Source organism: Solanum pennellii, chromosome 7 (assembly GCF_001406875.1).
Source record: "Solanum pennellii chromosome 7, SPENNV200".
NCBI classification, from domain to species: Eukaryota; Viridiplantae; Streptophyta; class Magnoliopsida; order Solanales; family Solanaceae; genus Solanum; species Solanum pennellii.
Genome location: NC_028643.1, coordinates 11591016 through 11618625, shown reverse-complemented (window position 1 = coordinate 11618625; position 27610 = coordinate 11591016). Strand labels below are relative to the sequence as shown.

The window sequence follows — 27610 nt, the reverse complement described above, 5'->3', positions numbered from 1 at the left end:
CTTAAACCCTTAATTAACCTCCTATCTTTATAGGGGAAGTTATTTAACTTAGTTAGACTAACTTAAACCCTTAATTAACCTCCTATCCATTTAAATAATTAAATGAACTAATATTAGAAACATGCAGGGAAACTTAACCGTCACAGATGGAACCCCGTCGATAGGCCATTTGTGAGTCGACGATTGCCCCCCTCCCTCCGTCCTACACACTCATCGATGTGGTCATAGAATTGTGCAGGCGAGGGATCCATCAATATGTTTAAGTGTTGGATGACGGTAGGAATTGACTCCCCCTCGATCCAAACACGAGTCGTTGATGGTTTCTTGTGGTTGCACACTGCCTAGAAAGTGTTGCCCCCTATGTGCAAGGGTCATCCTCATGGGCTCTTGGTTGGTCTTTGAGGAGTCGTACTCGGACTTTTTGACCACAAATCATCTTTAACACATATTATACACCCTTCCACCTAATTTCATACATTTCCGACTCCTAAATGCTAGTCAAATGAGCTAAGGCACGCTAGTACCCCTTCGAACTAGTTTTCGAATGTCATGGACGTTCTTGGATGTTTTGGTTCCTAAACATCATAAATGACATATACTCATTAAAATATGTCTTAAAACAGTATTTAGACCCCATGGAACCTATGTTTGGCTTTAAGACTCGTCTTGGATTTTTGACACTAAATCCTTTTGAAGAAAGGAATAGACTTAAGACTAGCAGCCCAACCAATCATCAATATCAAATCAACATAAATCATATTATTTCAACAAGGCATTTCCAAAACTCCAACTGTCACACATAAGGCTCAAACACTTCATCATGAGGTATTTCCTTCTCACAACACACATAAGCTCACCATACATTACATGAGTCAATTAGCACAAAGTTCAACTTATGAATAGTTCACATAATATTTCACTAAGACTCACCATGTAAAAATGCAAAACATAAATCAAACAAACGAAAAAGGCAAAATTTCAAGTTTCAAAGGCACTAGTTCACTGTAATGCAACCTAAAATGCAAATTTTTGCAAAACTTCACAAAAAATCATGAAACTTCAATTTTCAGCAATATTTATATTAATTAAAAAGAATGACTAAATTTAATTATCAAAATAATGAGGGTAACGGGACTTCATGTAGGCCTCGGCCTCCCATGTTGCACCCTCTACTAGGTAATTCTTCCATAACACTTTCACAGAAACCACCTCTTTGTTCCTTAAATTCTTGACTTGTCTATCAAGAATTTGAATCAGAACTTCCTCATAAGAGAGTTTATCCTTGACACCAAGACCTCAATTGGAAGATTGAAATCGAGATCACTAATACACTTCTTCAACATGGAAACATGTAAAACCGGATGAACCGAAGCCAATTCACTAGGGAGTTTCAATTCACAGGCAAACTTACCAACTCTTTGCAAAATTCATAGGGACACACATAACAAGGACTTAACTTCCCTTTCTTGCCAAATATAACCACCCCTTTCATTGGTGAAATTTTCAAATACACCTTATCACCTTCTTCTCACTCCAAATCCCTTCTCCTATGATCAGCATAAGATTTTTGCCGACTATAGGCTATTTGCAACCGGTTCCTTATAATATGAACTTTTTCAAAAGTCTTATAAACCAAATCGGTACCTAGAAGAGAAGGCTCAACCTTTTCAAACCACCCTATAGGAAACCTACACCTCTTACCATACAAGGCTTCGTAGGGAGCCATGGAGATGGATGAATAAAAGCTATTATTATAAGAAAATTCCACCGAAGGAGAATGCTTATCCCAATTCCCTTTAAAATAAATAATGCAATCCCAAAGCATATCCTCAAGTGTTTGAATAACGTTCCTCTTGACCATTCGTTTGGGGATTAAAAGCAGTACTCAACTTCACCGTAGTACCCAACCCTTTTTGGAATGACCTCCAAAACCTAGATGTGAATTGTTCACCCCTATCCGATATGATGGATAACGGAATACCATGGTGACACATAATCTCATATATGAAGATTCTAGCATAATCTTCCACTGAATAAGTATAGTTGATAGGAATAAAGCGAGCGGACTTGGTCAACCAATCCACAACCACCCATATAGAATTATATGACTTTTGAGTCGGAGGTAAACCCACTACAATGTCAATATTGCTGTGTTCCCACTTCCAAGTAGGAATTTGGATCTCTTGTAGTAAGACACCCGACTTCTGATGTTCGACTTTTAGTTGTTGGTAATTTGGACACTTAGCGACAAACTCTACTATGTCCCTCTTCAAACCTTCCCACCAATATATCTCTCTCAGGTCATGGTACATTTTTTTGAACCCAGATGAATGGAGTAGCGGTACCCATGGGCTTATCAAGGATCTGGTTTCACAACCCATCTACATCGGGAACACACAATCTCCCTTGGTACATTAACACACCATCCCCCCTAAGGAGAATGACTCATTTAACTTGCCGAGATCCTATTCTTTCAATTCAATTAATGGTTGATCAAGGTGTTGTTTGGACTTCACCTAGACCACTAAAGATGACTCAGAGTTATGATGAACTATAGCACCCCATTCGGAGAACCTTCCAACCTCACCCCTAACCTTGCCAACCTATTAACTTCTGTCGCTAGGTCCTTCTTGGATACATCAATATGGGATACCCTACCCATAGTCATATGACTTAGGGCATCCGAAACCACATTATCCTTACTGTGGTGATAGAGGACACTAATATTGTAATCTTTCAATAATTCTAACCACCTTGTTTGCCTATATAAGACCCCAAAAATGAATTAGTTGAACTAGAGATATATGTTGGTATTAATCGTATAAGGTCCTAAATAAATGTAATATATTATATAGAGGCAGTAGCTAAAGTATTAGGTGCATTGGAAGTCAAACGTCAAGGGACGACGAAGACGTTCGACGACTAAGTAACCAATGTGCCTCATACGTGGTTTTATGTGCTATTGTATGATTCATTAGGTTTTAAGGTCTATAAATGAGTTATTATAAAATGTATAGTCAGTGTATCGAGTTTCCTGGAGTTTGGAGGTCAAACGTCCAAGAATGTCCATGATGTTCAAAAGATGTACCTTAAAATGACCTTGTAAGTCTAGGCATCTTTCGTCGAGTTTTACGTGTTTGTTTTGGATGAAATTTATGTGAGAGGTGTTAAACTCATAGATTATAATATTTTGTTTGGAAACGTATGTAAAATTATCCCCAAGGACCATCCAAGGGTCCTTGAGGAAGGACCCAAGTTGGTGGCCAAGACTGCAAAAGACAGCCTCACCTACGGAAGCCAATCGACAGCCATTAGCCTGGTCGACGGTCCGTGGGTGATGGGCGTGGGTGGATACATATCATGGGTGGCAAAACTACCTGGTCCAAGCCAATGAACCCATTGACGGTTTCCAGCACAGCCCGTAAGTGGGCTTACGCACCGTCGATGGGGAAGTCGTCTGTGGTTGTCCCTACGTGTAGTTTCACTGCCAACCTACGGATAGAATTTGTAAATTCACCCCACTACCAAAAATAGACTTTGACGGTTCCTAATCGGAATATGGGTATTTTAAATGTGTATATAAGTCTTTAACACTTAGAAGATTTCTTTCTTCCAAATCAAAACCCCTAAATCCCTTAAGAAATCCCAAAGTCTCCATAGAAGTCCAAAATCAAGGAACAGCTTGGAGGTTACATTCTGAGTGGAAATGCTTCATCAAAGTGAGGAATTAGATTCATAAAGGTATGGATATCTATCCTTGAAACTCTCTTTATCAATCCCGAATTCTCTATATGTTTTCAATGTTTCTAAAGTTGAGTGTCCAATTTCATCATTATATCATGGGTTTTTGCATCAATTATTTTTAAACGTCTATTATGGGTTTCATTGATATTGTATTGATGATTTTAATGTAAATTACCTATGACCCCTGGAATTGGATGAACCCTAGATTTTTACTATGTTTTGGGTTTACTTGATATTGATCAAATGTTGATGAATTCTTATGTAGTTTTATGTGGGCTATTCATTGATGTAATAATTGTAGTAAATTGATATCTAGGTTGTAATAGATTGATGACTGTATATTAATTTGACCTAGTTCATTGATTATTGTAGTCTTTATGTTAAATTGTTGGTTATGGCCTTGGGTAAGGGTCTTGTGTTATCGAATTGAGTAAGTTGACTTTGGATTGAAGTGTTGAGGATGATGTGGGGGTATGCTGAAGTATTTCCTTTAATTTGATGTTATTTATAGTTTGATTCTATTTTTATTGGCATGGTCCACTTATGGTGGCTGTGTTATGTTTTTTACTTGCAATTGATGTGGCCTTGTTGGCGTTACTTTATGCAATATAATGGCTATGTTATGTGTTTTACTTGCAATTTATGTGGACTTGACGGCGTTACTTTATGCAATATGATGATCTTGACCTTGTTGACAACTACTTGAAGTAATAGGACTATTTGTGTAGTTTGATTATGTGAAGCACGACAATATCTATCTACATGTGGAGTCATATATGTATTCTTCTATTCATGTTGTCTTAGATGACCATGTTAGACTTTGCCTTTGACATTATATGTGTAGTGTTGGAGTTGAGTCTTGGTTATTCCTAGTTGGCTATACGAGTCTATGTTGATTACATTGATGATGTTATAATAGTATATAAGATGACTTAAAGATTTTGGGGTTGTTTCTATGGGCTTCTAGAATGACTTGCATTATGAGTTAAAGGTGAGGCATGTGGTGTCTTGTCTATGTTTACTTGTGTCCCTTGCTTGATGTATGTATTATTACGAATATGTGATGTCTTTATTTAGGGTGTTAGAACTCTTAGTCTTGAATGTATGAATGACATGTAACCTTAATGAACTTTAGAGAGTCTTTTATGTGAAAACCTTGACTTAGTGATAATGTTGAGATTGTTGAGGTTGTAAGCCGTAATGCTATCCTTCAAAGTAAAGGAATTATAGACATAAGGTTAATTGGCTGGAACGACATCATATTAATCCTTAGGAAAGTCATCATGAGCTTCTTGTCTCCATTGTGAGGTAGCCCTAGTGGACCTTCATTGGTACGGTCAATGTGATTGGGTTATGAACTTGTTATGCAACCCTCTTATATGAACCTAATGTGTGAATTACTCTATGAGAAAGAAGGCTAGCACCGAGTAAGTATGGTAAGGGGAAGTATTTCTACTTATACAGTAAGGCTAGATTACAAAGTATGCCCTTCATATTCCTTAACCATGTGCCTACCCTAGGCAAGTAGAACAACCTCATCGGAGTAGGATAGAACTCCAGATCCCACATCTTGCCATCATGGTCTAGGTCGTTTATTGCCTATTCTCATCATATGGAATACCTATTAGCATTAGAGAGGTTTATGAGGTTTAGGTGGTGGTATAGGACGCTATCTAGACATTGTACATTAGACTTTGAAGCTGTTACTTGGAGTTCCTAGGTCTTGTCTAAGACCATTATTTGAATGTCTTTTATGTGATGTATGAGTCTTAATGAACTAATGACTTATGTTTAGAAGTATGTAAATGAATAAGTACCTAATCTAAAGTGACTAAGGGATTCCTTAGCTAAAGTATAAAGAGGGCATAAGAGATGATCTCTTCCTGTCTTATCTATGGAAGTCTTGAGGATTACTCTAGTTAGGGAAAATTTTTGGTGTTGTGGAGATGATCTAAGCCTTACGTAGTATTAAGGATTATTTAGGTAATATTGAAGAGGTCACTATGAACTTTATCTTCTAGATATACTTAAGTAGGTCTTTTAATAGCCTTTGGAAGGAGAATGTGATATCAATCTATGTGTTTGTGTGATAAGTGAGAATGATTATATTTTTAGGAGTCTATAGGATCTCTTAAGTGTGTGTGTAAGGGATTGTATGGGCAGTCGCTTCACAACTCACTCAAGAGAGACTTAGAGTCACCTTTCGTAGAAGAATCTTACATTGATGTCTATGATACTTTGTAAGTGTGTATGTGACTCATTATAAGAAATCTTAAGGGTCGTTTAGGAACATCTAGAGAGGGTGTATGGGCGGTCTCTCTTTGTGTGACTTGAGTGAATCTTATGATACGTTTAGTTAGGGAATTATATGCTAGAAGTTTGTTAATGGAAGGTAAAGTGATTTACTGTAAGAGTGAAGGAGTTCACTGGAAAGTGTTCTCTAAAAATGTGATATTTTGTTTAATCATTTTCCTATGTGTTTCTAAGTTGTTAAATTTTGTTCTTATGATTATAATTTGATATTTAAATGAAAAGATGCATATTTCCAATAAAAGTCTGTTTTCACGATTTTTGTGCATAATGCCATTCGAAGTACATGTGGTTGTACTAATTTCATGCTTTCATCTATCTATATAGTTCTTGGTCGGTGAAGAGCGTTGGGAAGAATTCTTGGACGAAAAAGATCGTTCAAGAGAAGTTGAAGTATGTCCTCACTTGACTAGAAGGCATATATGTATTTATGTTTTCCATTTGAAGTATTGTAATAGACTAAGTATTTCTATATTCGTATTTTGAAGTATGGGTCGCGTCCCAAGCATTCTTGTGTCTTAGGATGATGATATTGAGACTTAGTATTTCCTATTACTCTTATATGAAAGAGATTTTGAATACTATATTATGTTTTGTGAAAAGTTTTAATTCCGCACTACTTTTCACTATGTTTATGCGATGAATGATATGAAAGGGCTTGTATAAGTCCTCTGAGAGGTCGAGTACACCGGTTACAATAAGAGATTTTACCCTAACTTCTAGGGTCTGGTTTCGGGATGTGACAGCTGGAGATTCAACTCCTTTTGGAAACACATATTGGAGACTCTTATGGTTGGTAAAGACATCGACATGTACCCCGTACAAGTAATGCCTCCAAATTTTCAAAGCAAACACCACGGTCGCTAATTCAAGGTCATGAGTGAGATAGTTTCTTTCATGCACTTTACGTTGCCTAGAAGCATAGGCTATCATCTTCCCATGTGGCATAAGCACACACCCTAAACCCACACAGGATGCATCACAATACACAATAAACCCCTTTGTACCGTCCAGTGAGGTCAACACTGGAGCGAATTAAGCCTATCTTTCAACAATTGGAAACTTTTCTCACATCCCTCCGACCACTCAAATTTCTTACACTTTTAGGTCAAAGTAGTCAAGGGAGATGCGATGGACGCAAAACCATCCACGAACCTCCGATAATAACCCGTTATACCTAAAAAATTCCTAATGTCGGTTGGAGTCAATGGTCTAGGCTAATTTTGTACCTCCTCCATTTTCCATGGGTCTACCTCAACTTCCTCAATAGAGATGATATGCCCAATGAATGACACCGACCTCAACCAAAACTCACACTTGCTATATTTGGCAAACATTTGATGTTCCTTAAGGGTTTGAATTACTACCTTCAAATGACCCATATTATCCCTCTCACTTTTTGAATATACCAAGATATCGTCAATAAACACAATGTCAAATGAATCTAGGTAATTTCGAAACACTCTATTCATTAGGTCCATTAACGCCACTGGAGCATTAGAAAGACTGAGAACATTACCAAGAACTCATTGTGCCCAAACTTAGTATGAAAGGCCATCTTTGGTATATCCTCACCTCTCAACCTAAGTTGGTGATACCCCGACCTCAAGTCAATCTTTAAAAATTTCACGACCGGATAATAGACACTAGATGAGATCGGCGTCTTTGACCTCTCAGAGGTCGCAGACAAGCCTACATACATCATTGTTAATTTATCTAGGTTAATTTTAGCGGAAAATTTGAACTTTTTGTTACTTAACATTCATATAAGACATTCTACTTATATTCATACACGTTCATAATCAACCATCTAATATTAAGATCTTCAAATGAAAGAAATGGTTCAATAATGCATTAAGTGTATAATGGGCAAGCGTCGCCTAAAGCATGAGGGCCTACAAAGTCTTGATGAATGCTCCACGTCCGAATAGGTACAACGTCGTATTGTATGCTCTAGCGTTTGCCTGTGCCTGCATCTAAAAGTATAGAGTTGTATGAGATTAGTACACACTTGTACTAAGTATGGGTATATGCAAGCACACAGAAGGGACATGCATGATTAAGAAGAACTCTCTCCAAACGAAAAGAATTATGGAAAGTCATGTCAGTGGACTTGCAAAAATCGGAATAGGAAAGTCATGCTATGAGAGTAACATGCATCATCATACTCATCATTTTGCAAACATCACATAACATATTGAACATATCATATCACGTAGTTCGTATCATTCTTTTATATGCCATCAGACCATGGAATCATGGGCTTGACATTAGGACATCCAAAAATGAGGGCTCAAAATATGGGACCTCAACTAGGGAGCCTTCTTTAGAAACACAGAGTCTGCTTCATTCATTCATATGTACTTCATTTTCATTCTTTCATATACTAGTGCAACCAGCACTCATACCTAGGATGTAGTTTAAGACTCTCATCGGGTTCGCTGTGCAATGACAAATAATAACCTAGCGTAATTACATATGTTTAGCTCACCTCTTGATTATCCTATCCTAACACCTTTGGTTTCATTCATTTCGGTATTTGTATTCTTTGAGGCTGGCCTCATTCTTTATTCAAAAACTTTAATCTTAACCGACATAGATCATGTGAGCATCGTGAAATCCAGTGTCTTCCCCACACAAAAAAGACATGGAATCAACGGCCAAAGTGACCCGAACATGCTACCGTATATAAGTAGTCGAACCCTGCTAGATCCCTATTTTGGCAGTATAGGTTAAATGACTATGAGATATAAGGAGACCCAAACCCGGTATGCCGGACTGTCTCATCTCATGAGATTTACGTGAACCTCCAGCCTTCCCGAAGGAAGGTATCACAACCCATAGCTAGGCTATTGGTTCTTAGTACAAAGTTCCATTACATTCAACTCATACATCATGGAAGATGACTTCTAGCATGAGGACATCATAACTCATTAGATGATTTCTCATCTCATTATTAGTATTAGTTATGCATTAACTTCAATACTTTCATTAGAGTTTTCATAGAGAACGGTCTCTTCATTAAGTTTACACTATCATAGGTGAGTATGTTTTGGTAACATTTACTTAGGCTCATTTGAGATTGGTCTCATCCTTCACATTAACCTCTTATCATGTTGTCACCACATTCATTTGATTTAGCACTTTTTCTCTTCATAATTACTCAAACCTTCTTACTTAATTGTCCATTTTATCATATGCCAATGCACTTGGCCCTTTAGTGTGTTCCACACTCTCACTTATCACTTTTAGGGTTACATCATTTCATCACATACATCTTAGGTTCACTTACTTTTAAACGTATGCTAGACTTATGAGTCTATACATAGTTCGTTTAAATGATTTATATCTTCATAAGATTATGTGATACAAGACTTTTGGATCTTGTATGTATGCCAAGATCTCAATTTCGATCTATGTAGGCAGCATTCTTTTGAACATTTATTTACGTACGACTTATGTGTCAATACGAAGTTGGGCAAGGAACCCGATTTCAACTCCCTTGGATAACACTTACGTTTTTATCTATTTTCCCTTTTTCCTAATCTTCACTCTCGGCTTGGGGACCCAATTTCGAATCCCCTCACTAGCATTGTTTTTCCGTCCTTTTTCCTTTCCCTCACTTCACCCTAAACGTTTAGGCATTAGAGGACCCGAGATCGAACCCCGACAAGCACATTTTTTTATTTTTCTTTTTCCTTACTCTCGCATCTATTCAAGAGGTTGTGGGTTCGAATTCCCACAGCCTCACCTTATTTCAATTTTACATTTTCTCCTTACCTTCTCATTTTTCCAAGAGGTTGTGTGTTCGAATACCACATACCTCATTTTTATTATTTCTTTATTTCATTCTTCTCATCTCTCCTTCATCCTTCCAAGAGGTTGTGGGTTCGAACCCCTCACGCCTCACTTCATTTTCTTTCATTTTCCCCCTAACTTTTCACTTGAGATTTACCCCATTTCGAATCTCCTTTACCACATTTTATTATTTAATTTTTTATGACATGTATATGGTGAGGTCTTGGGTTCACTCCCCACTGACCTCAAGCATTTAAAAATAATAATTTAGAACGTGATTTATTTTACAGTAAGCTGCCCAAGAACAAATTTCCAGAATGCTGGAAATTTGTTCACCCTCTTTGCATTCCCTTTTCTCAACCTTTAGATGTTAGATTTAGGATAAATTTTCTTGTAATTTCTGGTGCATCTTTAGGTGAGTTTTCATGATTATTTTCGAGAACTTAGTGACCTTTTTGCAGTCCATTTTCTCACCCTCTTTCACGTTAAACATCAAGACATTTCGAGTAAGTTTTAGGGAAATCTTTAGGTGCATTTACAAGGTTACTTTGAATCAATAATTATCATTCAATTCAGAAACTTTGAACTCATATGAACATCAAGTTTTTAAAATATTAATATACGTAAAATACAACATTTTAACATGTAAAAATCAAGGCTTCAAACCATGGCTAGCTCACGTCACAAACATGAACAATCAAATTAACGTAATTCAATTTTTCGGAACACATATTTCATAAATATATTCATCACAAACATCACATTACACGCCTAATATACCAGCTGACATACCAACCTAACATCATTGGGAGCTAGTTACAGGGAACATGTAATGGGGAACAACCCTAGATTTCGGAGTAGATTCATCTGAGACTTAAGGGTCTCTTGGGAAAAGGATCAAGAGGAAGAAACCCATACAAGGTTTTAGCTTTGAACACCTTCAAAGTTATGCCAAATCCACCAATAAACTAACCTCCCACCTTACCCGACGAGAAATTACATTTTTGCTTAACGTTTTCAAATTATCTTGTCATTTGTATTTTTTTGTAAGTTCTTCAAGTGTGAAGAACTTTTGGGTTTTGTTTTGTTTTCTGTTTTGTAACCAGAAAGAGAATGAAATAGTGAGAGAGTGTTTGAATAGAGGGAGATAAACGTGAAAGAGAGAGATGTGAGGTAGTGTTCCCTTAGAACTAGGACTCTTAGGCAAGACTTAGTCAAATTAGATTAAATAATAGTTGATAATTAACAATTAATAATAAAAATCTGATTTTCCTTTTTCTTAAATTAGAATTTAAATATTAATTAATGAAATTAATTCACAAAATTAAATTATCAAATTAAATCATTGCTTCCCCCTAGGTTCGAATCCTGGTGGAGCAAGATTTTGCTCAAAGGACAACTTCGGCCCTTTCTCCCCAAAATGCCCCTCCACCATATCAATTAAATAATTAATTAAATATTTACAGTAATTACGATGCTACCCTTAGCCTAGAAAAAGACCATTTTACCCCAAGACCCTTCAAACTTAAGATTACCTATTTTTAAGTCCAGTTAAGACTTAACCGGGCAGATCTTCATATTCGGGTGCCCTACATGGCTGGAGTCAACTTTTCCTAGATCAACTAACTAACCAAGTTGGTTGGAATGTTGTTGCAAGGGTTCAGAGGTCTGGTTCTACACGCATCAATCCGTGTGAACCCAGTCTAATCGTAGCCATTCTATACACATTAAGCATTACTTAGCATAGACAATTTTAGATTTGTTACATTATCCCCCCCCCCTTATGAACATTCGTCCTCGCATGACACTTCTCATAATCTGTCACAACGCGAGTCATATCATAACATAGGTATTATATAGAGTAAGACAATAACAACCAAGAATGGAGGAATTAAGGCACTTAGACTTAAGAGTAGAAAACCTAACCTCAAGAGCTGAAGAGATGAGGGTTAGTGGGACCTCATATCGGCCTCCCATGTAGCACCCTCAACAAGATGGTTCCTCCACAATACCTTCACTGTGGCAAACGTCCTTCTTTCTCATCCGCTTTACCTGTCGGTCTAAAATATCAATAGGAACCTACTCATAGGAAAAGTCTTAAACAACTCCCAAACCTTCAACAGGCAGAATCGATGCTAGATCACCAAGGCACTTCTTTAACATAGACACTTGAAAAACTAGATGAACAGAAGCTAGCTCCACACGCAACGTCAACTCATAGGAAACCTCACCCACACGCTGTAGGATCTCATATGGCCCAACATATGTTGGACTCAACTTTTCTTCCGGCCAAACCTCATCACCCCCTTCATAGGTGATATCTTCAAATAGACATGGTCACTAACATCAAACACTAAGGGTCATTTTCTATATTTTACATAGGAGTTTGTGCGACTATAAGAAGTAGCCAACTTGTCCTTAATCACCCTGACCTTCTCTAAGGCCTCATAAATTATCTTTGGACCCAAAATGGATGACTCTTCAACCTCAAACCACCCAACTGGAGACCTACACGTTATACCATATAGTGCCTCAAATGGCTCTATCCCAATGCTGGAGTGATAACTGTCATTATATGAGAAGTCTATCAAAGGCAGATGGTCGTCCCAACAACCTCTGAATTCAATCACACACGCTCTGAACATGTCCTCCAATGTTTGAATGGTGCACTTTGCCTGCCCATCATTCTGAGGAGGAAAGGCAGTACTAAACTTTACCTGCGTGCCTAAGTTCTTCTGGAAGGATCTCCATAAATGTGTACTTAATTGAGATCCTCTATATGAAATGATAGATGAAGGAATCCCATGCCATCTCACAATCTCCTTAATGTAGAGTCTGGCATAATCCTTGGCTTTGTAAGTAGATTTCACAGGGATAAAGTGGGAAGACTTAGTCATCCTGTACACAATAACCCATATGGAGTCATGTTGTCTCCTAGTCTTTAGAAGACTAACCACGAAGTCCATATTATGGCCTCCGACTTCCATGTCGAAACCTCGATCATATGAGTAAGACTGCTAGGGTTAAGACGTTCTACCTTAACATGTTCACAATTAGGACACGTTGCAACATATTCAACAATGTCCTTCTTCATTCCATCCCACCAATAGATCTGCTTAAGGTCATTAAACATCTTGGTGGAACCTGGATGTATCGAATATTTGGAACCATAGGCCTCTGCAACAATTTTGGTCTGCAAATCATGCACATCTGGTACACACAACCTATCCGGTACCAAAGTATGTCATCACCCCCCAAAACAAAAGACTCATTCATCTTTACCAATACTAAGTCCTTCAACTCCATCAACACCGGATCAAGATGCTGACCCTTCTTGACTTAAACTACAAGGGATTATTTAGAACTAGGGAGAACTGAAACACCCCCACTAGTAAAATAAACCAACCGCACACCCAGTCTTGCCAGTCTGTGTACATCTTTCACCAACTCCGTATTCTCATCCTCAACGTGGGCTGTACTTCCCAAGCTCATACTGCTCAAAGCATCAGCTACAATATTAGCCTTACCTGGATAAGAGTGGATGTTCATGTCATAGTCCATCAACAGCTCCAACTACCTCAGTTGACGTAGATTCAACTCCCTCTGTGTGAACATGTACTAGAGACTTTTGTGGTCTGTGAACACATCCACATGCACTCCATACAAGTAGTGCCTCCACTGTTTCAGGGAAAACACAATAGCTTCCAACTCTAGATCAAGAGTAGGATAATTCTTTTCATGAACCTTGAGTTGTTTAGACGCATAAGCTATAACCTTACCACCCTACATTAGAACACAACCCAAACCAACCCATGATGCATCATAATAAACAGTGTAATTATAACCACACTTAGGCAAAGTAAGCATCGGGGCTGAAGTGAGTCTGTCCTTGAGCTCCTGGAAACTGTTCTCACAAGTCTCTGCCCATTCAAACTTGACTTTCTTCTTCATCAAAGTTGTGAGTGATGAAGCAATGGAAGAAAAACCCTCCACAAATCTGCGATAATAACCATCCAATCCCAAGAAGCTACGAATATCTGTAGGAGTAAGAGGTTTCAGCCAGTTCTTAACATCCTCAGTCTTCCTGGGGTCTACCTCCACACCTTTGTCGAACACAATATGACCCAGGAAGGTCACTGATCTAATCCAGAATTTACACTTGCTGAATTTGGCACACACTTTATGTTGTCTACGTGCCTGCAAGGTTAGTCTCAAATGTTGTTCATGCTCTTCCTTGGTCATAGAGTAGATGATAATTTCATCAATGAATACTATGACGAAAGAGTCAAGGTATTCAAGGAAGACTCTGTTCATGAGATCCATAAATGCAGCAGGTTCATTAGTGAGACCAAATGACATAACCAGAAACTTATAATGACCATAAAGGGTAAGAAAGGCTGTCTTTGGAATATCTTGATCCCTAACCCTAAGATGATGGTACCCTGAACGAAGATCAATCTTTGAGAAAAAACTAGAACCTTGCAGTTGGTCGAACAAGTCATCTATTCTGAGAAGTGGATACTTATTATTGATAATGACTTTGTTGAGCTGCCCAAAATCTATATACATTCAAAGGGTTCCATCTTTCTTTTTCACAAACAACACTAGAGCGCCCCAAGGGGATATGCTCGGTTGAATGAAACCCTTATCAGTGAGATCTTTTAACTGCAGCTTCAACTCTTTGAGTTCAGCTGGAGACATTCTGTAGGGAGGAATCGAAATTTATTTAGTATCGGGTTCTAAGTCGATACTAAAGTATGTCTCTCGAGGGGTAGGAACTCCAGTCAAATAATAAGGAAACACATGTGGGAACTCATTCACTACAGACACTAAGTCTATGGAAGGAATGTCATGATCTAAATCATTAAGATTCACAAGATGACACAATAGTCCTTTAGAGATCATTTTGTTGTCCTTAAGGTTGGAAATCAAGGGATTAGGACGACTCGAATTGTACCCCTCCCAGACCAGCTCTACTTCATTAGGGAAATAAAATCTCATAACCCTACTACAGAAATCCATACAAGCATAACAACGATGAAGACAGTCCATGCCAAGAATGACATCAAAATTGTTCATTGGTAACTCAACCAAGTCCGCACACATAGTTTTACCACATACAACTATTGGGCAATCCTTGTATACTCGATCAGTTCTTACATTATCTCCTAAAGGTGTACTAACCACTATAGAATCATGCAAAACTTCAGGAAATATCTCAAAAGTGACAGCAAGCAAAGGAGTTACAAAGGAAAGCGTAGACCCTGGATCAAGTAAGGCGTAAAGAGAAGTTGAGAATACTTGCAGCATACCTATGACCACATCACTGGACATCTCCTACTCCTCCCTACCGTTCAGGGCGTAGAACCCATTCCTCTTAGGAGGCTCGGATGTTGCTGCACCTTCTGGATTAGGCCTAGGCTGAGCATTAACTCCAGCCTGACGCCTGTTCTGTGGGCAAACCTTGACCATATGCCCGTTCTTTCCGCAACTGAAGCAGGCATTAGTGCCCTGTCTTCACTCTATACTGTGATCACAGCCACACTTGGTAATGTACTTTCTAGGACGCTACACATCACCTCCATTTCCCTTCTTGGGCTCGGGTCTGCCTCCTCTAGGTGTTTCACACTCTGAAAGTTAGAGTTCCTCGAACTCTGATGCGCCTTTTTGAATTTGGGCTGCTCACGGATGCCAAAGTTGTTCTTGTTCCACCATTAATAGGACCTGCCTGATCAAAAGGTTTAGGCCTCCTAATATCACAGACACCCCTCCTCTTCCGGCTGTCCTCTACCAGCTTAACATGTACTATCAACCTGGAGAGGTCCTTGTTATCGTGGAGCTTCGTAGATGGACACTCTTCCTCCAGATCTCCCATGATTCCTGTAAGGAACCTACTTATCTCATTCCTTCTCTTAGATACAACAGAAGTGGCATACCTGGTTATTTTCACAAACTTCAGGGAATACTCTCTGATTGTCATCGATCCCTGTTTAAGGTTGATAAACTCCTCAACCTTGGCCTCCCTCATCTCCCTGAGGAAAAATCTCTCCAGGAAGGCTGTCTTAAATAGCTCCCGCATCACCAGAACTCCGCCCAAAGGTCGGCTATCTTGCCACATCTTGCTCCAAGACTGTGCAACATCCTTGACCCTATAGGAAGCCAGCTTAGGCTTCTCAGTATCTGTGGCCCCCTTGGAAACCAAGATCTTATGTACCTCATCCATAAACTCCTGGGGATCCTCTGAATTCATGGACTTTGTAAAAAAATCGGTTGATTGATCCTCGTAAAATCCCATAGTCTGTCTGTCATGCTATGTACGGGTGGGTTCTCCCACTGAACATCTTCGATGTTGGCCTGGGCTGTCACTGCCTGGGCCTGCATAGTGATGGCTTGAGCGATCTGAGCGAGAGCGGTTCGCACCTCTGCATCAGTCAACCCATCTGGGTTAACTGGTATAGCCACTCCTTCATCTGGAACCTGGGGTGGAACTTGGTTACCCCCAGCAGTTGCTCCTCCCCTCCCTTGACCAGCATTCCTTCTAGTGTTCATTTTCAGAAAAGAAATAAGAATGGATGTTAGACACGCTCATATCACCAAGAAATCAGACATTAGAAAGAGGCACGATAATTAGAAGAAGGGAATTTGTCCTACGTATCATTCAATCTCTAATTAAGGATAGTGGTGCACTTCAGTACCATGACTTAGAAACTACTCAATGTGGTTGATGTGAACTTATTATCCTCGGAATTAACCTAGGGCTCTGATACCAACTTTGTCACGACCGGAGTCTAGAGTCGTTGACCTCTAAGAGGTCACAGACAAGCCTACATGCATCATCATTACTTCATCTAAGTTAATTTTAGCGGAAAATTTGAACTTTTTGTTACTTAACATTCATATAAGACATTCTACTTAAACTCATAAACGTTCACAATCAACCATCTTATATTAAGATCAGCAAATGAAAGAAATAGTTCAATACAGCATTAAGTGTATACTTGCCAATAAGGCACCAATACAATGTCTGAAATACAATGAGAAAGAAACGCTAGTGGAACATACTCTACTAACTCAAACCTATATCTAAGATAGAATATAATGGTCAAGCGTCCTCGAAAGCATGAGGCCTACCAAGTCCATATGAATGCTTCACGTCCAAATAGCAGCAGTGTTGTATTGTAAGCTCTAGCGTCCGCCTGTGCCTGCACCTAAAAGTATAGAGTTGTATGGGATTAGTACACACTTGTAAGAAGTATGGGTATATGAAACAACACACCAAGAACATGCATGATTAAGAAGATCTCTCTCCTAACGATATGAATTATGGAAATTCAAGTCACTGGACTTGCCAAAATCGGATTAGGAAAGTCATGCTATGAGAGTAACATGCCTCATCATACTTATCATTTTGCAAACAACACATAACATATTGCTCATATCATTTCACATAGTTTATATCATTCTTTCATATGCCATGAGACCTTGGAATCATGGGCTTGACATTAGGACTTCCCAAAATAAGGGCTCAACATATGGGACCTCAACTAGGGAGCCTTCTTTAGCAAACACAGAGTCTGCTTCATTCATTCATACGCACTTCATTTTCATTATTTCATATACTAGTGCAACCACTAGTCATACCTAGGATGTAGTTTAAGACTCTCACCGGGTTCGCTGTGCAATGACCAAGAAAAACCTATTGTCATTACTTAAGTCTAGCTCACCTCTTGATTATCCTATCCTAACACCTTTGGTATCGTTCATTTCGTTATGTGTATTCTTAGAGGCTGGCCTCATTCTCTCTTCGGGAAATTTTACCTTAACTGGCATAGATCATGTGAGCATCATGAAATCCAATGTCTTCGCCACACTGAAAAGAGGTGGAATCACCGGCAAAAGTGACCCGAACATGCTAACATATATAGGGAGTTGAACCCTGCTAGATCCCTATATTACCAGTATAGGTTCAAAGACTAGGAGACATAAGGAGACCCATACCCAGCATGTCGAACAGTCTCATCTCATGTGATTTACGTGAACCTCTGCCCTTCCCGAAGGAAGGCATCACCACTCATAGATAGGCTTTGCTTACAACAAAGTTCCATTACATTCAACTGATACAACATGGAAGATGACTTCTAGCATGAGGACATCATAGCTCAATACATTATTTGTCACCTCATCATTAGAATTAAGTATGCATTAACTTCAATACTTTCATTAGAGTGTTCATAGAGACTAGTCTCTTCATTAACTTTACACTCTCATAGGTGAGTACGTTTTGGTAAGATTTACTTAGCCTTATTTGAGATTGCTCTCATCTTTCACATTAGCCTCTTATCATGTTTTCACCACATTCATTAGATTTAGCACATTTGCTATTCATAATTACTCACCCCTTTTTACATTAATGTCCATTTCATCATATGCCAATGCACTTGGCCCTATAGTGTGTTTCACGCTCTTACTTAACACTTTTAGGGTTAGATCATTTCGTCACATACATCTTATGTTCACTTACTTTTAAATGTATGCTAGACTTGTGAGTCTATACATAGAAGCCATGAGGCTTCATTCATAGTTCGTTTAACTAATTTATATCTTCCTAAGATTATGTGATACAAGACTTATGAATCTTGTATGTATGCCAAGATGTCGATTTCGATCTATGTAGGCAGCATTCTTTTGAACATTAATACGGAATTGGGCAAGGGAACCCGATTTCATATTTCTTGGATAACACTTACGTTTTTATTTATTTTCCCTTTTTCCTAATCTTCACCTCGGCTTGGGGACCCGATTTTGTATCCCTTCACTAACATTGTTTTTCCTTCCTTTTTCTTTACCTCACTTAACCGTAAACGTTTAGGCATTAGGGGACCCGAGATCAAACCCCCACAAACACATTTCCTTATTTTTCTTTTTCCTTACTCTCTCATCTATTCAAGAGGATGTGGGTTCGAATCCGCACAACCTCACATTATTTTAATTTAGATTTTCTCCTTAACTTCTCATTCTGCTAGGAGGTTGTGGGTTCCAATCCCACATACCTTATTTTTATTATTTCATTATTTCATTCTTCTCCTCTCTCCTTCATCCATCCAAGAGGTTGTGGGTTCGAACCCCATATGCCTCACTTCATTTTTTTTATTTCCTTCCTAACTTTCACTTGAGCTTTACCCAATTTCGAATCCCCCTTACCACATTTTATTATTTAATTTTTTATGACATATATATGGTGATTTCTTGGTTTCAATCCCAACCGACGTCAAGCATTTAAAAAAATATTTTAGAACGTGATTTTTTTTACAGTAAACTATCCAAGAACAAATTTCTAGAATGCTGGAAATTTGTTTACCCTCTTTGCATTACATTTTCTCAACCGTTAGATATTAGATTTAGGATAAATTTTTGTGTAACATCTAGTGAATCTTTAGGTGAACTTTCGTGGTTATTTTCGAGAATTTAATCACCTTTTTGCAGTCCATTTTCTCACCCTCTTTCACGTTAAATATCAAGACATTTCGAGTAATTTTTAGGGAAATCTTTAGGTGCATTTTCAAGGTTACTATAAATAATTAATTAAAATTCAATTCAGCAACTTTAAACTCATATGAACATCAAGTTTTTAACATATTCATATACATAAAATACAACATTTTAACATGTAAAAATACAAGCTTCAAACCATGGCTAGCTCACGGCACACACATGCACAATCAAGTTAACGTAATTCACTTTTTTGGAACACGTCTTTCATGAATATATTCATCACAAACATTACATTACACGCCTAATATACCAGAAGATATACCTAAGATCATTGGGAGCTAGTGACAGGGAACATGTAATGGGAACGACCCTAGTTTTCGGAGTAGATTCATCAGAGACTTAAGGGTCTCTTGGAAAAAGGACCAAGAGGAAAAAACCCATACCTGGTTTTAGATTTCAACACCTTGAAAGTGCTGAAAAATCCACCAATTAACCAAGGTCCCACTTTACTTGACGAGAAATTACCTTTTAGCTTAACGTTTTCAAATTATCTTGTTGTTTATTATTTTTTGTTAGTTTCTTCAAGTGTGAAGAACTTTTCATTTTTGTTTCGTTTTCTGTTTTGTAACCAGAAAGAGAGTGAAATCATGAGGCAGTGTTTGAAGAGGGGGACATAAACGTGAAAGAGGGAGATGTGAGTTGTGTTCCATTAGAACTAGGACTCTTAGGAAAGAATTAGTCAAATTAGATTAGATCATAGTTTATAATTACAAATTAATAATAAAAATCTGATTTTCCTTTTTCATAAATTAGAATTTAAATATTAATTAATTAAATAAATTCAACAAATTAAATAATCAAATTAAATCATTGCTTCCCCCTAGGTCCGAACCCAGGTGGAGCAAGATTTTGCTCAAAGGCTAATTACGGCCCTTTCTCCCAAAAATGCCCCTCCACCATATTAATTAAATAATTAATTCAATATTTAGAGTAATTACGATGTTACCCTTAGCATAGAAAAAGACAATTTTACCACTAGACCCTCCAAACTTAAGATTACCCCTTTTTAAGTTCAGTTAAGACTTAACCGGGTAGATCTTCATATTTGGGTGCCCTACATGGCTGGAGTCAACTTTTCCTAGATCAACTAACTAACCAAGGTTGTTGGATTAGTTGTTGCAAGGGTTTAGAAGTCTGGTTCTACGTGCATCAGTCCGTGTGAACCCAATGTAATCGTAGGCATTCTAGACACATTAAGCATTACTTAGCATAGCAATTTTTAGGGTTGTTACAGAAAAGTAGAACGCCTCTTGGAGTTGATCAAACAAGTCATCAATTCGAGGGAGAGGATACTTATTTTTGATGGTGACCTTGTTGAGTTAACGGTAATCAATACACATTCTCAAGGATTCATCTTTTTTCTTTACAAACAAAAAAGGAGCACCCCACAAAAAAATACTAGGCCTTATAAAACCTTTATCTAGTAAATCCTTAAGTTAGGCCTTCAACTCCTTCAATTCGGCAAGATCCATCCGATAAGGAGGAATGAAAATGGGATTTCTATCCGGTTGCAAATCAATGCCAAAATAAATTTCGCGTTCGGGAGGAATGCCGGGAAGGTCATTAGGAAAGACCTCCAGAAACATACTCACTAAGGGTACCGACTAAATGGGAGGAATTTCGGAGTCTAAATCTTGGACTCTAACAATATGATATCGACAACCTTTAGTGATCATTTTGCATACCTTTAGACAAGTAATGATATGACCTCTAGGAATAGAGTTTTCCCCCTTCCATTCAACATCAGGCTCATTTGGAAAGTTAATCTTCACTACCCTAGTCCTACAATCAATAGAAGCAAAGCAAGAATGAAACAAATCATACCTAATATAACATCAAAATCAAACATATCAAGTTCTACTAGTTCCACATAAGAAACTCTAGTGGGCAACAATATAGGGCAATTTTTATAAACCCTATTTTCAACAATAGACTCACCCACCGGTGTAGACACTATAAAAGGTTCATGCAAAATATCGGGTAAAATATCAAACTTTTTGGCTATAAGAGGTGTAACAATGACATGGTCGAACCCGGATAGAGTAAGGCATATACATCAATAGAGAAAACTTTCAACATACCGGTCAACACGTCTAGAGAAGTCTGTTGCTCACCCCTAGAGCTAAGAACATAGAAGTGGTTCTTCTTTGGAGCTTCATTTGAACCACTTGCTTGAGCTTGACCACTACCCCTGTCTTGACCCCTCACATTTGGGCAATCCCTACCTTTGTGCCCACTTTTATCACACCCAAAACAATTGTCCGTCCCCTTAAGGCAATCGCCAAAGTGCTTCTTGCCACATTTTCCTCAAGTTGGCTTCTCGATTGGTGAATTAGTACCTTTTCCCTTCGTGAACTTAGGATTAGACACCCTATCACCACTAGATCTTGCCTTCTTAGCATCTATACTCTTCCTCCTTGACCTTGCCTCTTTCACATGTTTGGCATGTACGATAAGACGTGAAATATTCATATTGTCATGCAACATAGCCGAATGACACTTCTCTTGCAAATCATCCAACACTCCCGTCACAAAGTGGCTCATTTCATCTCTAGGATTGGAAACAAAAGAAGAAGCATATTTTGATAATTTAGTGAATTTCAAAGAGTACTCATGAACAGTCATACCTCCTTGTTGAAGGTTGATGAACACCACCACTTTTGCCTCCCTCAACTCCCTAGGGAAGAAACGATCAAGAAAAGCCTTCTTGAAGATCTCCCATGTCAAAGGACCACCTCTCAACTCGACCTTTTCACTAGTGGAAAAACCCCTAGCCAAAAGTATCTTATAGACTTCATCGATGAATTCTTGGGGGTGTTCCTCAACCTTGGATCCGTATGAACTAGGAGGGTTCATCCGACTGAAGTCCCTTAGATGGTAAACCATATTAGTGACTTGTTGATGAGGACGGGGCACAACCTCCAGGTTTGCTTGGGCCGTAATAGCTTGGGCTTGAGCAGTGGCCGCTTGTGCTTGAATAGTGATAGCTTGGGCCATTTGAAGAAGATTGGTTCTTATATTATCATCTTCAAAGGAGGAGGATTGGCCGGTGCATGCTCCATGTTAGCATCTTCTTCAAGTGGAGGAACTTGATCACCATGGAGAGGAGCTCCCGCATTGGCAATTTACTCTTCAAGTGTTCGTGTCACATTCCTTCTTGTGTTAATTCTTCCTATAAGATCAAAAATAGGATTAGATGCAAAAGCACTCCATAAGTATACTATAATGGCACGATATAAGATTTCCAAGAAAGAGAGCGATTCCTAGGCATCACATAGATTCCTATTCATAAGTTTGGCGCGCTTCACAATTACGAATACAAACCTACGTAGACGTGGTTGAGAGAGACATTGACTCTAAGAGAATGACTCATTAAGCTTACAAAGAAATGACTTCTTACACTCCATTAATGGTTGAATAAGGTGTTGTTTGGACTTCACCTCAACCACCAATGATGACTCGGAGTTAACTCAATCTCTGGTTGATCAAGGAGTTTTTTGGACTTCACCTCAACCACCAATGATGACTCGGAGTAATGATGGACCATAAAACCACCATTTCGAGATCTTCCAACCTAACACCCAATCTAGACAACCTATGACCATCTTTCACTAGGTCTTTCTTGGCTTTCTATACATGAGACACACTACCCATGGTGATAAGACTTAGAGCATCCGCAACGACATTGGCCTTGTCGGGGTGATAGAGAACACTCATGTGGTATACTTTTAACAATTCCAACCACTTTCTTTGTGGGAGATTCAACTCCTTTTGTGTAAACACATATAGGAGTCTCTTGTGGTCGGTATATACATCAACATGAACACCATACAAGTAATTCCTCCATATTTTCAAGCCAAATACCATGGTCGCAAACTCAAGATCATGAGTTGTATAGTTCCTCTTGATATACCGTGGTTTCACGGTACTTTTAATGTTTTTTCCTTAAGTTAAGTGTGTGTCCAAAATCCTTTTTGTATTAATTTTTATGTAAGTTTCTCTTTATTTGCAGGAAATCTGTCTAAAGATGAACGCGGAAGTTTTTGAGTAAGAAATGCAGAAAAGTTACCACCTATGGAGCTTGTGACGGTCCGTCGTGCCTGTGACGGTCCATAGGTGGCATCGTAGTGAAGCTGCTGAAGGAAGATGGGAAAGTCTGACCAAGTGTGGGGTTACGAAGTGCATGACGGACCGTCGTAGCAATGATGGTCCGTCCTGCTGGTTCGTCGTGATGATCAAAAAAGTATTCTAGTACCCAAATTCCAAGAGTTTAAGTGTTATAGAACGGAGACCCTCGACGGACCGTTATGCCTATGACGGTCTGTCATACCTGCTGTCGAGGGTAATGAAGAGAGAAGAAGAAGAATTTGCAAAGTATGGGACGACGGAGTCCATGAAGGCCCGTCGTGACCACGACGACCCGTCATGAGGTCCGTCGACCCAGCCGCATTTTGACAGATTTTAAACAAATAGACTCCTTCTTTTATTAGGTTTTTGCATTTTATAAATAGTTTGAAAACCTCGTTTTTGGGGTTATACTTTTGGTTATTAGACCTTTTATGTTAGATTCTTTGTTAGTAGATTTTTTTGGATATTAGACTTTTGATTGTTACAACTTTTCTCTGGAGTTGATTGTTGGTGATTTTGTCAATTAATCAAGTAAATTTCTGGATTTTATTCTTTCTCATTCAAGTAAGTGCATGAATTCTTATATCATATATATCAATATTGTGATTATCACTATGGGTTACTAAACTCCATTACTAGGGTTGTGGGAACCATGGGTGAATAATAAGGTAAAATCTAACTAAAATAACAATTTTAGAATAGTGTCTTTCCTGTATTGATAATTCTATTGCCTAGAAGTCTTTTTAACGGATGGACAACGTTAGAACTCGCCTTAACGCTACTTGCCGGACCAAGGAGGTAGATAATAGGAAAAGAATTATCAACATAGATTTAGTGTATACTATCTAATAGGCTATTATTTATTGGTACGAGGTAATAACTTAGTCAAATATCGAATACAATGCTTAATATGAGGTAAAGGTAAGGGTTAGTATAGCAACACACGTAGCAGGACCAAGGTGCGGAGTGAAATTTTCTAGATTCCGGACCAACGATTTAGAGATTTATAACTTATCACTTTGCATGCAAGATACTAGGAAAGAATTGTTATAGCTAGAATTATCAAGTTAGGAACCTGTGAGGAACACTTAAACCCGAGTTACTTTTATTAATTGATTAAACTCCAACATTTGAATCCGTTAGTTGCCTACTTTAATTTAACTAGCTGTTTTCATTCATTTAGAAATAAAAATCCCGTTTTATTGTCTTTGTTTTCTAAGGAAATAATTTATTAAATAAAAGTAATAATAGATTGAAGTTAAGTCTGAACTATTTTCCTCTTGGGAACGATCCCAACCTCATTAGTTGGGTTCTTTACTTGATACGACCACTTTACTTCTTATTTGAGAAGTAAGTTTGAGCGTATCAAATTCTTGCGCCGCTGCCGGGGAAAGTAGCTTTTAGATTAACTTAAGCCTATTACTATAGTTTAGTCGATATTTTCTTAATCTTACTTTGTTTATTGTTTTTTTTATTCTTGCAGAACTATCTTCCTTGTATGCCAAATACACGGAGAGGAAGAGAACCCTTGTTTCCGTAGGATCACGAATTAGAGAGTACCCTACGCAACATGAATCGAAACTTGGGTATTAATGATGATGATCCAAACAAAAACATCCTAGCTCTGGTTGATTTTCATGGTCGGTTATTACCCGATGCTCCGGGTGAAAATCAACAGAGGGGACAAAATCCCGCTCGACGTCCTCAAGAATACTACAGAGGCTATTACAATATAGAAGACTCCGATGGGCCACTTGTCTTACCCCCTCTACCACCAGGCCACACCTTTGCGGTAACTAGTAGCCTGATGGAAATGCTCACTGCCAGAGGTTTGTTTTCAGTTCTACCTTCTGAGGATCCACATGCCCATATAGCTAAGGTAAGGGCAGTGTGTAAAAGCTGTGTAGAGAGGCCTGATTTGGATTTGGATGTAATAGGGCTAAGAGTGTTTCCTCTCTCACTAACGGGAGAGGCTGCTTTTTGGTTCACTGAGCTCCCTTATAACTCAATTTTCACTTAGAACCAACTAAGGGACGTTTTCTTAGCAAGTTACTACCCGGTCTCCAAGAAACTAAACCACAAAGACAGAGTGAACAACTTTGAGGCACTACCAGAAGAGTCTGTTAGTAGTTCTCGGGATAGATTCACCTCGTTTTTTAGAAGCGTCCCAAATCACCGTATAGATGATGAGTCACTAAAGGAATACTTCTATCGGGGACAGAATGATAATAATAAAGTGGTGTTGGATACTATAGCGGGTGGTTCCTATAGGGAGTGTCCTTATGCTGAGATTGCCGAAAAGTTTGAGAAAATCTACCGGAACAATAAAGCTTGGAGTACTAGGAAGTCAGATACTGGGAGAAATACCTTCGCAGTGTAGTCCACTCACAACCCAGCCACAGATGAGATTCGTGAAGAGATGGCTCAGATGAGAACTGAGCTTGGGTTGGTATTAAAACATATCACTGGGGGTGCAGAAAAGATAAATGTAGTAAACTACTTGTCTAAACCACCACTACCAAATGATGAATGCTATTATGCGGAGGATTCCAATGCGATAAGTGAGCAGACGGGGTGTTTCAGACCGAGTGCCCAAGGCTCAAATCAGGAGAATTGGCGCCAAGGTCAAGGAAACCAAGGTCGTATCTATGGTAACTATAATCTTGAGGGTCATTATGTCCGAGATGGAGATTACAACCGCGACAACAACTTCAACAGGGGTAACTATGGTAACAGAAATGATAGGAACGAGCCCTCTTTCCCTCCTCAAAATTGTGAAGTTACTCCTAGGAATGGTGGAGATATTATGGCGCGAGTTGAGGATATGTTGCACAAAATGATGAGGAGGTTCGATGCTAATGATGAGCACATTAAAGAGTTAATGAGTGATTTAGCGGGTATTGGGAAAAAAGTCGATACACATGCAATATCGATTAAGTAGATTGAGTTGCAAATGGCCCAATTGTCTGCGACTGTGAAAACATGGCAACCGGGCACTCTTCCTAGCAACACTGTCCAAAATCCGAAAAATGACAGACACTGTATGGCAATCACTATTTGGGGTGGTAAGCCGACCATTGACCCACCTATGCCGTCTAAGGAGGAAAAGGTGATAAAAGATAATTATAAGGCGGTAGAGGGTAGTGGTGAAGTAGAAGATAACACTGGAAAACATGCTGAAGTGCCTATAAAGGTAATTCCCATGCGTAGACCACCACCCCCCTTTCCTCAAAGATTAGTGAAAAAGACCGAGGATGGTAAATATCGGCGTTTTTATAACAATATTGAAGCAGCTTTCTATCAATATCCCTTTGGTAGAAGCTCTAGAACAAATGCCCGGTAATGCCAAGTTTATGAAATATCTGGTTACAAAGAAAAGATCGGTCACTTTCGAGGATGATGATAGAATGCACCATTGTAGTGCTATTGCTACAAGATCTCTCGTACAAAAGAAAGAAGATCCGGGTGCGTTCACTATTCCTTGTACAGTCGGGTCATTACATTTTGCGAAAGCATTATGTGATCTGGCGGCCAGCATAAATCTCATGCCCCTCTCGATCTACAAGAAGTTGGGTTTGGGTGACCCAAATCCCACTGCGATGCGGCTACTGATGGTCGATCGAACAGTGAAAAGGCCTATAGGGATACTCCACGATGTGATAGTAAAAGTGGAGTCCTTCATATTTTCTATAGATTTTCTTATTCATGATTGTGAAGTCGATTTTGAAGTGCCTATTATTTTTGGGAGACCATTCCTTGCTACGGGTAGAGCCTTAGTTGATATGGAAAATGGGCAGATGAAATTTCGGTTGAACAATGAAGAAGCGACCTTCAACATTTGTAGGTCCATCAGGTAGAGTGGAGAGCTCCAATCGGTATCTGCTATATCCTACAATAAAAAGATGAAGAAGGACCATGACCTAAAAAGTGAAAAATGAGAGTTTATGATTGGGGATTTGGTGCTTTTAGACAATTCTAGGTTGCGTTGGTTTCCGGGCAAGCTCAAGTCCAAATGGACTGGTCCTTACATGGTTACCCAACTATTCCCTCATGGAGCAGTTGAGTTGGAAACTAAGGA

General features: G+C 38.7%; 1 protein-coding gene across 1 annotated transcript; it reads right to left on the bottom strand.

The window, feature by feature from the left end:
• Positions 1-15475: 15475 nt before the first annotated feature.
• On the bottom strand, positions 15476-16401 carry LOC107024841. The gene is made up of 2 exons (XM_015225786.1): positions 16171-16401; positions 15476-16081 (listed from the first exon to the last, which is right to left on the bottom strand). Exons 1-2 carry the CDS (start codon positions 16399-16401, stop codon positions 15476-15478), a joined length of 837 nt encoding a protein of 278 aa, XP_015081272.1.
• Positions 16402-27610: the final 11209 nt, after the last annotated feature.